Here is a 14,239-nt window from a genome sequence, read left to right as displayed (position 1 = left end):
AATACACACTATAGATTACTCAGTTCATTTCTTCATCTGCCCCTACTCTTATTTCACGATCGCACAAAAGGATTTTTTAAATCTTTTTTTTTTGCCTTTTTTTTTTGCCTTTTTTTTTAAATACCAGTCTTATGAAAGAAGCTGGCAATGATATCAGCTTTAAACATTAACCAGCCAAGCTGGACAACTGATATTTGTTTTAAGTAGAACAATATATAACTTTTCACATTATAAAATCCTGCCGTTTTCCCGAGGGGAAAATAGAGAGCAAGACTGGCACCTACCTCTCCTACTGTAAACTTTTGACTTTGTCTCTTTGCACTCAAACCTTTAAATTCAAAAGCAGAATAGAAAGCCGGGGGGGGGGGGGGGGGAAGAAATTTATCCAGGAAGCAAAAAATGCTCTTCATTTTTTTTGCCTTACTATAAACTAAACAAAAATGGTGAGATGTTAATAAAAGAGAAGTGTGTTCCTCAAGTCCTGTTCCAGTTCTTTGCTGAATTTTACCTGCTGCTTGCAGAAGATGGGAGCTGTAATGGGACATGAGCATTTGGAATTTGGCCACTTAAAGCACAAGCTAGAAGAGGAGTGTGACTTAATTATAGCTGTATCAGGAGCACTAATTAACCACCCCACCAGGCCACCTGTAGCCACTTTGAGAGGAACAGTTAGAGAGGGGAAATATAAGAATCAATGCTGTGGAACAGACACAAAGTTCTCAACCTTCTATGAGATCTTCTGCCAGCAATCTCCTGACCATGACTTTCCCCGGCCACTGTGAGCAGCAGACTCCCAGCTTTCCATTGATGTGGGTGCAGTTCACCCAGGAAGCATCAAAAAACCTTGAGTCATATCTGTGAATCAGGGTCACAAACCCCACACGTGATGGAAGAGAGGAACACCTTGGGTTAAGGAGTCCTGCCACCTTGGGAAGCTGGATCCCATAAGAAAGAGGGAAATCTTGGATCAGTCTGGGATCCAACAAATGATCATCTAAAAAATGTCATAACCTAAAAGGGCTCAGAGGCCCAGGTGTCCATGTTTTCTTTCTGGAGTAATTGGTGCTGTTTGCTCTGTAGAATGAAGGGTTTCATCAGGCACTGTCAGATGGTTAAGAGACTGGATTCAAGAACAGGGAACCATTCCCAGAGAGGGGCGGGAGAAGGGAGATCAAACAAGTTCTGCATCAGCACAAGGAGAGCCCAGGAGGGTCTAGGGAGCAGGGTCAGATTATCAGGTCACTCAGAGTCATTGATGAGAGGAGTCTCCAGGAGAACAGACAAGTCTATGTACAGCACCTGCCTCTGGAACTGTCCCTGGACGTCGAAAAAACTAGCCTGGTGTCCTCCACAGAAAGTCTGCACCCCTGTGAAGTTTGTGTTCTTTGTGCGTGAGGTTAACCTCCTGCTTTTATTTCAGGAAGCAAACCTGGAATTAAGCCTGAGGCGTCTTGAAAGTTTCAGCTCTGGAAGAAGTTAAATGGGATTGAATACAGGGCAGATCATTCCAGACTCAGTCAACATCCACCATTTCCTTCCGCCTAAATCTGAGATGCAAGAACTTCAAAAGTCTTGTCAGGGACCCTGACTGAACGTTCAACTTTGCAGCAAACCCTTTAAATTAGATCAATTTTGACTGTTCCAAGTTTAAATGTTCACATCCATTTACTTCTGCTTTTTATCAGGATCCATTAACACTAAGCTTATTTACGTTTCAGCTTGGGAAAGTACACGATGGACACACAGTAGCCTATGATCCTTTTCTTTGTATTCCCAAAGGTCAAGGTTTCTTTCAGAAATTGGTAAAAAAAGACCTTTAATCTGCTAAATTGTTTTCAAAATCCAAAACAGAAAAAAAAAAAAGCCCACATTTGTGATGGGTTCAGATGCTTTTTGCTAAGCACTTAAGCACTAACAGTTCTGCATTGATTTATTTGATTGTTTTATTTAGTGAAATGTCTGGATACAGATATACACATTAACCTCTTTTTTTTTTTTTTCCCCTCATATTTACTGCGTCGCCTTCCTTGAAACGGGAACTACAAGTGCTTTGATAAATGGACTGAAAGGTTGTCTGGTTACCCCATGGCTTCTACTTGTGTCCTTGCTGAAATGCTGTTCTGGACCCTTCTGCAGCAGTGCTGCTCTGTGACTCACCGCAGTTACTTCTGTGCCTCTCAAAACAATAGTTCACTGGGGATCCAGGGCCTCAAATGAGCTACAGCCATTTATTCCACCCATTTATTTTTACTTCTCCTCCAGTGATAGATATTCACTGTCACAAAATGCCAGTTTGTGTGAAGATTATAAATCTTCCAGCACGACCATTTTAATTCTGCACTTGATAACACTACAATTTGCTGCCACGGAAAGTTAAATCCCTTAAAGCTCATCACGCTATGAACTAACTCTTCTCATGTTTAAAAAAATAAAATCCATTCCCAAAAGCCATATATAACCTGTGGTTAACAGTGGGCAGTATCAGGTGCCTTAGCGAAGATCATAGAAATACAGGAAACTAACAATAATTTACACAAAAATGTCCTCCCAGCCTCCAGTGAGATGAAGTTCAAGCAAATTTCTGTTCTTACTTTCAACCAACACAAGGAAGCAAGACTTCAGAAGTGACTGATACTGGAAACAACCCCCAGTTTTCATGAACAAAAGCTCCATTTGTGCAGTAGAAAATAAATTCACTATAATGACAAGTTAGAGACCAGTGCAAGCCTCTCAAAAGAACATTGGAGTTTTTTAAGTCTCAGAATTATTCCTGTATCTCATAGCCCTTCAATCTTCAGTTCTGGTTCCTAAACAAACATGTCTCAGATATTACTTGCAGCAGAATCTTATTTTTGGAGACTACTGAGACCTCATCCCAAACTGACAGGTTGGGAATTGTGCACATGGAACAACCATGCCACAAATAGCAAAACAAGCTCTACTCCTACATGGCACTTGAGGAAAGCCCTCCAAGACCCCCAGCCAAGCTCTGAGGATTCCCAGGCAGACCCAGTCCTTGTCACTGTGGCCAGATGCCCTTCCCACACACCTTAAGGACTTTCTTATTTATTTATTTGTTTATTGCATAATACAGTTCATTTTAGAGATTTTCCTTTTCCCTATTATCTAGGTGTTCAGCGAGGGCCACTACCAACAACAGTACCACGCCTGCAGTTCAATAAATCCTCTGCAATACCCCTGGAGCTGGAAGCAGATTCACATTATGTGGGACATGCATTCACACACTATTTAAAACATTTTTTTTTAACATTTGAATAACTCCATGGATAAATCCTGAGGAACCTTACGCGGTGTTTATTCTGCCCTTACTTACTGAGACAAACTCCCAAGGACAGAGTAAACAGTGAGAGAGAACCTCAGGCCTTCACCCACAGCTATAAACAATGAACTCAGCATAAACTGTGATTCCCAGCTGACACTGGGAGGAAAGCGGCAGCTAATGCTTCTCCCCACTTTGCTTCCAGAGGGATTATATGAGAAGAGATTTACTTTCTCCCTAAAAGAACTTGCCCCATCCAAGATATTGCCCCATTCACAGCCGGAACAGCAACAAGAAAGTTAGATGAAGAACTACTGATTCATGAGATGATGAGCAGAACTGGAAATGAAAGGGAAAAGCCATAATAAGAGGCCCGGTACCCGAAGACTGATGGAATTTGCCTGAGTGGGGGAACTGCCTAGCACTGGAAAGATGTTTGTCTGCACAGCTTCAGCTTCATGCTCATAGTGCAAGTGAGGGAACTAAGGAAAGGCAATTATCTGACAGAATCACAGAGCAAACCAACTCACTAAACAAAATACGGGATTTTGACCTCAACTTTCACAACCCTCACTGCAAATCAGGCTTATTCCAAAATTTTAAAACTTGTTTTTTATACAATTACTGTATTCCCCTAAAAATTCCATTTCATTGTTCCAGGGCCCAGACACAATCTAAGAGATGACCAAGAATATCCTTTATCATATCTTATTTAATTTATATTTTAGTTATTCTTTTACAGTTATTGTAAGAAAAAGAGCAGAAAATTGAGTCCTTTTTGTTCTCCCTGAGATCCAGACACACAGAGCAAGCTGACTGTTCAATAAGTTCATGCCTACTCAGAAAGAAAAAAAGAGAGACAAGGGATCTGGAAAGGTCACTCATTATACATTTCTATGCTTGTGATCTGAGAAAAATCCCCTATGCAGCTCTCCTTGAAGCAGAACACTCCAGGAAGACACTTGGGGTTGCTCAAGACTTTGGGCTTCAGGCCAATCCATCCTTCTGGGTCTAGAGACGAGTGGTCAGATTTGGTTACCCTGCAGCCTTGATGGGAGTGTTGCACTTGTCAGATCTGATAGCATCACTCTGAAGAATACAGGAAAGGAAAACCCAAAGTCTTCTGTTACAATGAAAGGCTGCTGCTGCTGCTGGACTTCAGTGAAGAAAAATTAGAATATTGCTACTTAAACAACTAATCAAAAGTAAGTCGCTTTGTCCTGTCCCCTACAATGGAGTGATGCTGTCATGTCAACATCAGTAAAGAAAAACAAACATTTAACTTACCCAGAATCACATAATACAGAATACAACCCCCCTCCTACCACAAAAGAAGCAAAGTCACCCACATCCTATTAAAATAGACAGCTGTTACAGTTAAGAAGTGAAGGTGCAAGGTGGATTGAGGACTTGATCTAATAACAGATAACCTTCAATCCCACACTGCTTTAAGCAGAGGGGTCCAGACTAAGGAGCCCAACATTTCCAGCAGACAGACCAGCTAAATCTTTCTGGTGTCAAGATAAGAATGTAAGCAGCTCAGTGTCTCTTGCTCACCCTTCCTAAGGCAAACCATGGGGAAAGGAGTGAAGAACAGGAGAGGATCCCTATTAGCAGACAGACCTGGAAAGCCCAACATACAGACATTGCAAAAAGAATCATGGGATCATAGAATGGTTTGGGTTGGAACAGACCTCAAAGTTCATCCAGTTCCACCCCTGCCATGGGCAGGGACACCTTTCACTACCCCAGGTTGCTCCAAGCCCCATCCAACCTGGCCTTGGACACTTTCAGGGATGGGGCAGCCACAGCTTCTCTGGGCAAGTATTCTGAAGGCTCAGTACCCTAAATCCAACGCCCTGATCCTCTGTGTCACACAGGGCAGCTTGCAGTGAATCACAGCAAGGAAAGCACCGTGTGTGCTGGAATTCTCAAAGGTTCACTAATGCCAGTGAGTTGCCTCTCAAGTATCAGCCTTCATGGTTCTCCAAGCAGAGCATTTTTCAAAGCCTCCTCTCTGTCCACATCTATCATTTGAGTCTTTGAACTCAACTGATCTGTTCACGAAAGGCAAGGAGAGTTGAATGTACAGTTTTGTGGGAATGTTACTGTGCATTATCTAGTTTATGTACAATAGAGATTAAATTGCTTTCAGATACATTCCCCTGCACAGGTTGATTACCCGCAAAGCACTGGGGTGCAAAACTTTGATGTCTCTGGACTGGCATATGCTAAATAGGAACATCCCATTCTCCCCGTCACCAGGGCATACCTGAGCTTTGAATTATGCCAGGCCAGGAACAAAGGAATCTTGCTCATAACAAAAACCTTTAATAACTCGCTGAGAAAGCCTCCCTTTCATCTCTGCCAAGCTTTAGGAAAGGCTGGGAGGCAAGCAGAAATAAACATTGTACAGACTCACCACTGCTGGCTCTAAAGTAAACTCTCCAACTTCCTATTTACATTTCAAGATCTTAAGCTTTGTGGTTTACTAGTTCTGCAAGTAAGTGCTTTGGGTTTTGGAGGCTGCCTGCACATGATCTCCCACCACTACTGAAGTCTTCCTAGCTTTTATTAATATAATAGGGAGGTCAGAAAAGCAACAATCTTTTATATGCCCTGCTAGCAGAAATATTTTACTTCTTGCTTTTTAAAAACAAAACAAAGCAAGCACAGCATACAACAGCAAATTAATGCCAGCAAAGGGGATATTACAGTTGTGTTTGTTTCTTTTTGAAACTGAGGATGCTGGAACATGGAACAAGAGAGTTTCATTAAAAAAGGGTGTGGAGGAGTTCTTTGAGGGACAAGTAAAAGAAGGTGGCAATTTTATGACTTTAGAACCCTTTTAAGGCCGTTGGCTGAAAAGACACCTAAAGAGGCCCTGTGACCTTTTCTACACAAGCCTAAATCCGTGTGCACTAAGGACGGGCAACCTGCAACAACAGTTGTGAAGTAAATGTGGTTTTCATTTCATGCAGCCTTCTCTAAATGTAAAACATCTTCATTAGCTGGGAAGTCAGCACCGTGACTGCTGCCAAATGCAATATAGAAGGCAGCAGGACTGTGCCGAATGAGGACAGAGCAGAGGGAGAGGCTCCTGTGACACTCGGCTCTTTCTCCCACCCCAAAGGCTCTGTGGCTCACGTGCAGAGCAGGCTTCACAGGGGACAGGAAGATGGAAAAAACAAGAGGGCAGGCGCTTATCAATTTCATAAAGCCCACACAGATCACTTCCCAAACTTGCCCAGGCTGCTCCTAGCCTCACTAGGTTTGTTTTCGGGTTTATTTTTTTTCCCTCCCGCATTCCTCCCCCCTTCTCCCGCTCTCCTGACCCTCCCAAACCCAGCGCCTTTCCCCTGGTCAGGAGAAGGACAAATTGCTGCCTCCGCTGAAGGCTGGGTGGCAGCCAGCTGGCAGGGGCTGTGCTGCCCTGCGCTGCTGCCCCGTGTCCCCGGAGACTGCACGTTCCGAGGCTTCCCGGGGGACGGAGCGTGGCGGCTCCAGCGCTGCTCTCCGAGCGGTGCCACGCCGCCGCATCGCTCCGAGCTCAGCCCTGCAGGCTTCCCCCTCGCCGCTGCCTGCAGCAGCTCAGGAGTGCCTGTGCGGTGATCACTCCAAAGGCTGCTGCTTTAACAACGTGGCATGCTCTGAAGAGGAGACTCTGGTATCAGAGCCAAAATACACTGAATCCACTTGCTGGTCTGGCTCCCACTGAGATTAGAGATCAGGCTCCGAGAACGCTTCGAGCCAGCATGTCCCTGCTGTCTCCTCTCCAGGATGTACTGCAAAGGACACGTACTGTGCATGCTCTGGGGGTGGAAACGTGCTTAACACTCTATTTGTGTGAACAAAGCTGGCAGCTCGGGCGGATATTGTGGAGCAAAGAAGCTCTATTGTGTTTGCCAGTCATCACGAGAATCAAATGAACAAATTTAGAATAAGCAAATTGGGCTGGAGTTCCTTTAGCAGAAAACACTCAAAGGCTAGTCAGGCTTAGTGAGGGAGAGTACGGGATATTCTTCCTGAAATAATCCATAGTAAACATTGGGACAGCAAAAATGATCTCCTCATTTTGGTGTTCATGTAGTTGCTCTGTCTTTTAGATCATGTATTAAATTTGAAAAGGTAGAAGATAAAATTACTTGTGCCTCTCCAATTGAAAAAAATGATTAAATTATACAGTTCAAACCACATGCACATTATCACCCAGGGAAAAATGAATTGTGCACCAAGCCAGGTGAGTCGTTCCCAATGCCCAGAGTCACAGAAGTAACAAAAGCAGATGCAAAAGAAGAGATTGCATCTAAACTTGAAGAGATTCCTTAACAATCCCCCAAAAGAGGTGTTGAGTACAGAGAACTGATAAAGAAGGAATGACTGAAGAAGAACACAGACCATATCACCAAATGAAGACAGAAAAAAAAATAAAAATCAGAGATTCTGGAGAGAAGGTACCACAAACCTGGTATATTTGGGACTCGAAATACCAGCAAATTCAGATTCCCTCCACTAATAAGCTAAAATTAGGCCAGACCATGCTCCCATTGGAAGCTGCCCTGCCTACTTTCTTCAGCTGGGAATCGCAAAAGGTGTTGGAGCAAGAACAACGAGTATTTTCATGATGGTACAACTTCGCCCTGCAAAAGCACTCTTGTGTCCAGGACCGGGATATGGGAATACAGAAATCTGTGCCTGAAAACCTCCTGATCACATAAAGGCTTCAGAAGGAAAAGCATTTTTGAAACCTTTAAAATACCCCATAAAACCCTGAGACACTGGCAGGAAGACAGGCTTTTAGGGAAAACCATCGACCTTATTCCCAGAAGTTAGGGCATGTCTGTTAGACCCATGCAAACTACAAGTTAGGAATAACAGGCAAGCTCCTGTTTCAGTGCCTCAAACCTGCTGTGACTTTGCTGGGAAGAACTGCTCACACATTTTGTGTAGTCGCCATGGCTACACAGGGAAAAGCTCCTAAAAGTTCCAAAGCCAAGTGTGGGTGCTGGAGCTCAGAGCCTGCAAAGCACGATGGCAGTGGCAGCCCACCCAGGAAAGTCAGGGAATACTCTTGGGCACACAGACCAAACCTGCAGGGGTAAATCTCAGTCCCAAAACAAGGGACAATCCTTCACCAGTGAAAGAGCAGCTTATTTGCCATTCCAAATGCAAATTCTACCCATGTCTTCTGCTAGGGCAAAGGAGGCAGCAGAGAATCATGTAAAATGCATAACTGTCCAAAAATATTCAGAAAACCATCTTTTCTCTTCTTTTTCCTCATGGATAATGGATGAGCCCTGAGGTGGCAGTGACTTTCAGCGACCAACGGCTCAGACCTGGGCTGGGGTCAATAACCTAATTACAACGTGCATTTTGCTGCTTTCATGAGCCATTCAACAGAAACACAAAATTCTTCGTGTGCGTTTGGTTGCCCCAAACTGTCAGTGGTTAATTCCAAAAGCGTATATCCTCACTTAAAAAATGGTAGTTCCACCACAAATTAAACTATTATAGCCATGAGTAAAATTAGGTTCCACATTTGTACTTTCTAAAATATCAAAGGCATGATTAGCAAAGTCTTTTGTTTAAGATCTCTGGAGTCCTGGAGGTAATGAAAACTGGGTCGAGGAGCAGTTTCTCTGCAAGTTTAAAGTAAATGCTGTGTTCAAGCATTACCTGCTCCCGTGACTCATGGAGTACTCGGTCTAGAGAGTGGAACTACTGTACCAACACACAGATACCAAGAGCAGTTCCCCTGCCCTGACCAGAGGAGGAGGAAGGGGTGGAAAAGAAAGGCATTGCAGATGATTTTGAACAGTTTCCTGTTACGGCCCCTTGAAAGAGACCCAGCCGTACTTTCCCCCTGCGTTCTGTTTGCTGAATTTCTCCTGACAGTTGGCTCCTTCGTTTGCCAGAACCACAACAAAGGACGGCCTTGAGTTTCCACACAGGCCATTTTCTCCCTCTCTCCTCTCTGATCATCTCACAAAGGTATTATTGTTGCTGGCTCACTGGGGCTCAGTGCACCTGAGGCACATCAAAGGCACTTTTTAATGCCCGCCTGACCACACAGGTCTCTCTCCCACTGCATTAAATTAAACTCGATGATTAATCTCTGTAGCCCTCAGGGTCCCTTGGTGCACACGGAGAGAGAAAATATATATTTCTATCAAAACACAAGTATAATATACTTTCATTTTATAGCCCTAATTAAAAAAAGGAACAGCTAATTTTGGCCAAATGCAGCTGCATATAGGTCTCATTAAAACACAAATACAACTGCTCTGTGTGCTCCACGTTCACTTCGTGCAGCCTGTGCAGGTAATAGATAAAAGAACAGAAAACTAAAATCCTTCCACAGATTAGATCCAGAGAAGTTTAGAATTTACTTATTGTCTGCTGCCTAGAGATTGTTATACTCCTCCCTGTGCAGATGAGTGAAGGCAGGCAGTTAAGGAAATGATTATAAAATGCTGAGTAGGTAGATTTAAGTAAAAATCTACTTAAATCTAGCAAAAACAGCACGAGCAGTTCCTGAGTTTGAACTGAAGTGATTAAGAGCCTTAAAAGGTTCTGCCTCGTGCAGTCTGTGTTCAGCTTTGGGGTTGCTTTGATGACAAAACATCAACATGGATTTTATCCCATCCCATTTGCTTCCTTAGCATATTTAATGGAGCCACAACTCTCCTGGTTGTGGAGAGTGCACACGCAAAACGTGTTAATATTGATGTGCCGTGCTCCAGTTTGGGAAGTCAAACAATCCACTGTTGCGAACTGGGGGTATGTAAGAACTTACCAATGTACAAATATCAAAAATTAATAAATAACCACACACGTGCCCTCCTCCAGGGCCGGTTGTACTAAAGGAATGAGCCAGAGCCAGCTGGCCCACTGCCAGCTACCCAACATTGCCCTTAGACCTTTGGGGGAAGCTGCCTGCGAGCTCCTCAGCTCACTGCAGTCCACCACTATGTCTCCATTAACTCATTTTAACAATTTAAACTAACTCAGCTAAATGAAACGGGTTAGGAAGAGTTCACTCAAACAGCTTCTACCGGAAGGGCAGAAACCTCCATCAAGAGACCCGGAAATAATGAAAGCAGTGGCAGGGCTTGAAGGGTGGCTTCTACCCCCAGGGTGCCCCACCTGCTCTATGACAGACAGACAGGTACCAGTGGAATTTTTTCAAAGACAGAGCAAGCCAAGAGTCATGGAGTCTGAAGCTTGAAACTTTTGTTTTGTTTTGGAAAGGACCAAAATATATTCCAGTTGGTCTACGGGACTTAAGCTCAGTGTTCTGGTTCACAATAGTGGGATTATTCACGTTCTTTAAATTCAATCACGTGCTAAAATGCTTTGCTGAATGACAATCCATGTGACAAGATCACCATTTATTCATGCTCAAGATCACCATGAATTCATGCTGTTACTACAGAGACAACTTATTGTTAAGCCTGATGTTTTATTATCAGCCTCCTTTCTTTTTCTCTCCTGGAGCTTTCTCCATGAAGCACGTCAGTCCTCTCCAACACCTCTGGCACTCCCAGTGCCATTTGCTCCTTTTGGAAAAATCCAAGTTCTAATCATTCCAAATTTAAGACCAAAATGAGTTTTAAATAAAAAATGTGGCAGAAAAAGGGTACTTATCTAAATGGAATGCTCTCAGACTCATACATTTTAAAACAGTATAAATTTCAAAAGCAGACACTAAATTTTAATTGCAATCTCAGAGAAAGCTTTTGTATTAATTCACTGAGAAAAATTAGCAAAGTGGAAACTGCTTATTGGGGGCTTTTCTTTCTTTTTAGTCATGATATGTCTCATAATTCTGTACACCATGGCAATTTTCAGAGGGAGAAGGATTTATATTGATTAAGGGAGGAGGTGGGGGAGCAGGGCTGTGACTGAAGACGGGCACTCCTTCTCCAAAGACACTTTTCTGTAACACATTAGTGACAGGCTTGTCACAGATAACTCAGGCTCAGGCTTTGGCTCAGATTTCAGGCTGCTCTTTAAGCCACTCTGGCATCGTGGTTTTTACTTTCCATGTCATTTTTCAGTATTGATTTCTACTACTACTAAAGTTCTTGCTTAGTAGCAAATGCACGGTAATTTATAATTAATATCCAAAAGGTAAAGATAGAGTTACCAGAAAAAAAAAAAAAAAATTCAAGGAAAAAAGAACGGGGTGAGAAGGACAAAGGTCAATTTTCCCTTTAAAAACTTAAGTTAGTAAATTCTGCACAAATTAGGATGACACACACAACCTACCCCCATGTGGCACGAAGATGTTCCACAGATCATAGCGACTCGGGATGTAATCGGCTGGCTCTCACATGGAAGGTTATGTCCTTTCACATCTGCTCCAATTACTCCTATTAAAGTAAAATTAAAATTCCCTATTAAAGAAGAGCAAGCCACCCCGCACCAAACAGACCTTTTCTGCACTCAAATAATTGCTGAGCGTCTCACACCACTGCCACAAATCAAGAAAGTCTACTCAGCCAGTAAAGGAAATAATTTTATCAATCAGATTCTTTATTCCAGATACAAGGACCCAAGATGATTGCTTCTAAATGCATGTCTACCATCATGATTTTTAAGTGTTACTTTACCTAGAAAGTGTTATTTTACCTGACATTTACTCTCTTAGGTAGCTCACTGACATGCAGAATAAAAGTGCCCTGCTGTGCTGGCAGGCTGCAGATGTGTTTATTTGTTCACAGTTTATCATGAACATCCTGGGTGATGTGTTTTGTCAGGGGATGAGTTGGAGAAAGGGGTAACTTGGCAGGAGACTGGAAGGCTGCCAGCTTTGTTGTCTTCACTGCTGCTGCTGTTCTGTCCATGTCAGAACCATCTAAAGGCAGACTATTCCTCCCCTTTGAGGAACTGAGCTTGGCTCTGAGGAGCCTCTGCCTGCAGGGCAGCACAGGATGGAGCACAAAGTCAGCACCACGCAGCTTGCAGCAGAAAATTCACCCAGGGGATGCCAGGGAGGAGGCAGGGAGACCTACAGCTGAGCCTCAGAACACATCCCATCCTGCTGGATTCACTTCAGGGGAGGCTACAGAGGGAATCTGCCCTCTCCTCCTCCTCTCCCAGGCTGCATCCCGGCACCACGTTGTGCTGCACACAGCAAAATGCAGCGGCCAGCAAGTAACATTCTTACATTGGACTTTTTTTTTTCCTTAAACATCGTTTTTCAGCTGGCAAACTGGTCACCAGACTGTGCATTTGCATCTGCAAAACTCAATCTGGAGACCAGTATGTCAATACTGATAAAAAACCCATCCCCTTCCCCTCCCTGTAGAAGGATCAGGAAAACATTTGCTGGACATTGTGAAAGATGCCAAGTGTTAGGGCTGGTTCATATCCTACATTTCATTAACAGCCTCTTGTTTAGATCACCACTGTAATGCCCTGTTATCAATTGAGTCTGGTGGGGTTTATCTTACTGGGATCACCATGGTTATCCTGGTATTACCATGGTTGGAAGTGATCTAAATAATCAGAAAATTAAGGGCTAAAATATTGAAGTCTTAAAAAATCCATCCTCATGTCCCTTTAACTAAACTGACTTGTAACTATGAAGTGGCACAGCTGTCATAAAGAAAGTTAGGAGCAACAAAAAGCTAGAAGTAAGGCTTCTACTTCATGCTTTATTTTTTCACTGCTCCAACATGATGAATGCGTATTAGGAATTTTGGACAGGGTTGTCTAGAAGGCAAATTCCTGTAGTAAGCAAGACTGTATTAGAATTTCTTGAGTTAAAAATACTATTCACACTTGAGAAGGAAGAAATCTATTAAACTAAATAATCAGCATATGCTGCAAATGTATTTTCATAAACAATATAAGAGTGAAAAGATCTTTTTAATTGCTAAGAAAATATGCATTCTGCAAAACAGGAATTATGGCCCTTTTTGGAATTTTAGTCAGTGGCTTCACCAGTGTTTGGAATTGTTAGAGTCTTCCTATTTTTGATTAATTAAAGGCAGACAGCAAATAAGTCTGGAATATTGGCTAATAGTCATATAATTGCTGTTATAAGTCACTTTCACCTTTAGCTTAGGTGGAATTTTTCATAGTCTGAGGCAGACTCAAAAGCAGAGGCTGAGAACACGAAGTTCTGTGCACCCCACAGGACAGAGGTGAGATTTTTAGGAAGGCAAGCAGTGCTTAGCAATGTGTTCTGGATCTCTTCCACAGTGACACGGTATTTTAGACACTGCAGCATAAATCATCTCCTTTTGTTGAAACAATGCTGATGCCTTTTGAAAAGGTAAATGTAAACAGTATTTTTATGAGGCCAGTCCCACAAGCCTGGCCTCCCATCCTCACAGTTTTATCTGTACACTCTCTGAAATTAGTCCAGTAGGTCAAAATGCAAGATATAACTTCTTGGCTCTTAGATCCTCACTCTTCCATAAGAGGTATCAGATGGACTGATTCAGGAGTCACACATGAGCTCCTCAAGCATACACACTAAACAAGTCTTTATTGTACTCACAACTTTGAAGCCTTCATAAACTCCAGGAACCTGCTCAGCCAAACCATGCTTCACATCCAGCCAAAAGCAGACCTGAGCTGCATCAAAAGTTGTTCGCACTGAAAACAAGCTGTCCACCATGTCATTCTGGTTTAGCCTGCAGGATATTTTCTTTACTTATATCTGCACTCGTCAACTCTCCTTTTGCTCCAGCTGTCATTTTTGCTATCAAAATCTTTTCATTTTTGCTGTTCTTTCTGGTAAGTTTCCACACCATTTTCAATACATTTATTACCCTTCCCAGGTTCAAGAAGGATGAGTTCCACTGTAAATCCTCCTCTTGTCCCAGCCTGCACTGAGCTCTGGTGTGATCATCATGCAGGTTCTCCCACTATCCTTCTGACTCTTCCCTCTGTAATGTCCCCCTGTCTCTCTCACAACAACCTGTGTGTTGTTTTTCTCCTCCT

At 43.0% G+C, this 14,239-nt stretch overlaps 1 protein-coding gene across 8 annotated transcripts in view; it reads right to left on the bottom strand.

The window, feature by feature from the left end:
• The window catches only part of FGGY (FGGY carbohydrate kinase domain containing), a 127,195-nt gene that overhangs the window by 49,423 nt on the left and 63,533 nt on the right, over positions 1–14,239 (bottom strand). For all 8 annotated transcript variants that reach the window (XM_066192916.1, XM_066192914.1, XM_066192913.1 and 5 more), the window contains one exon: positions 11,552–11,655. In XM_066192916.1, the coding sequence (XP_066049013.1) occupies positions 11,552–11,655 (104 nt within the window). The remainder of the gene's footprint in view (positions 1–11,551; positions 11,656–14,239) is intronic.

The sequence above is a fragment of the Chamaea fasciata genome, unplaced genomic scaffold, assembly GCF_029207755.1.
Source record: "Chamaea fasciata isolate MVZ Bird 193981 ecotype frontalis unplaced genomic scaffold, bChaFas1.0.hap1 SCAF_10, whole genome shotgun sequence".
Classification (NCBI taxonomy): Eukaryota; Metazoa; Chordata; class Aves; order Passeriformes; family Sylviidae; genus Chamaea; species Chamaea fasciata.
Note: the sequence above shows the minus strand (reverse complement) of the source record. Positions and strands in the feature narration are given on the sequence as shown.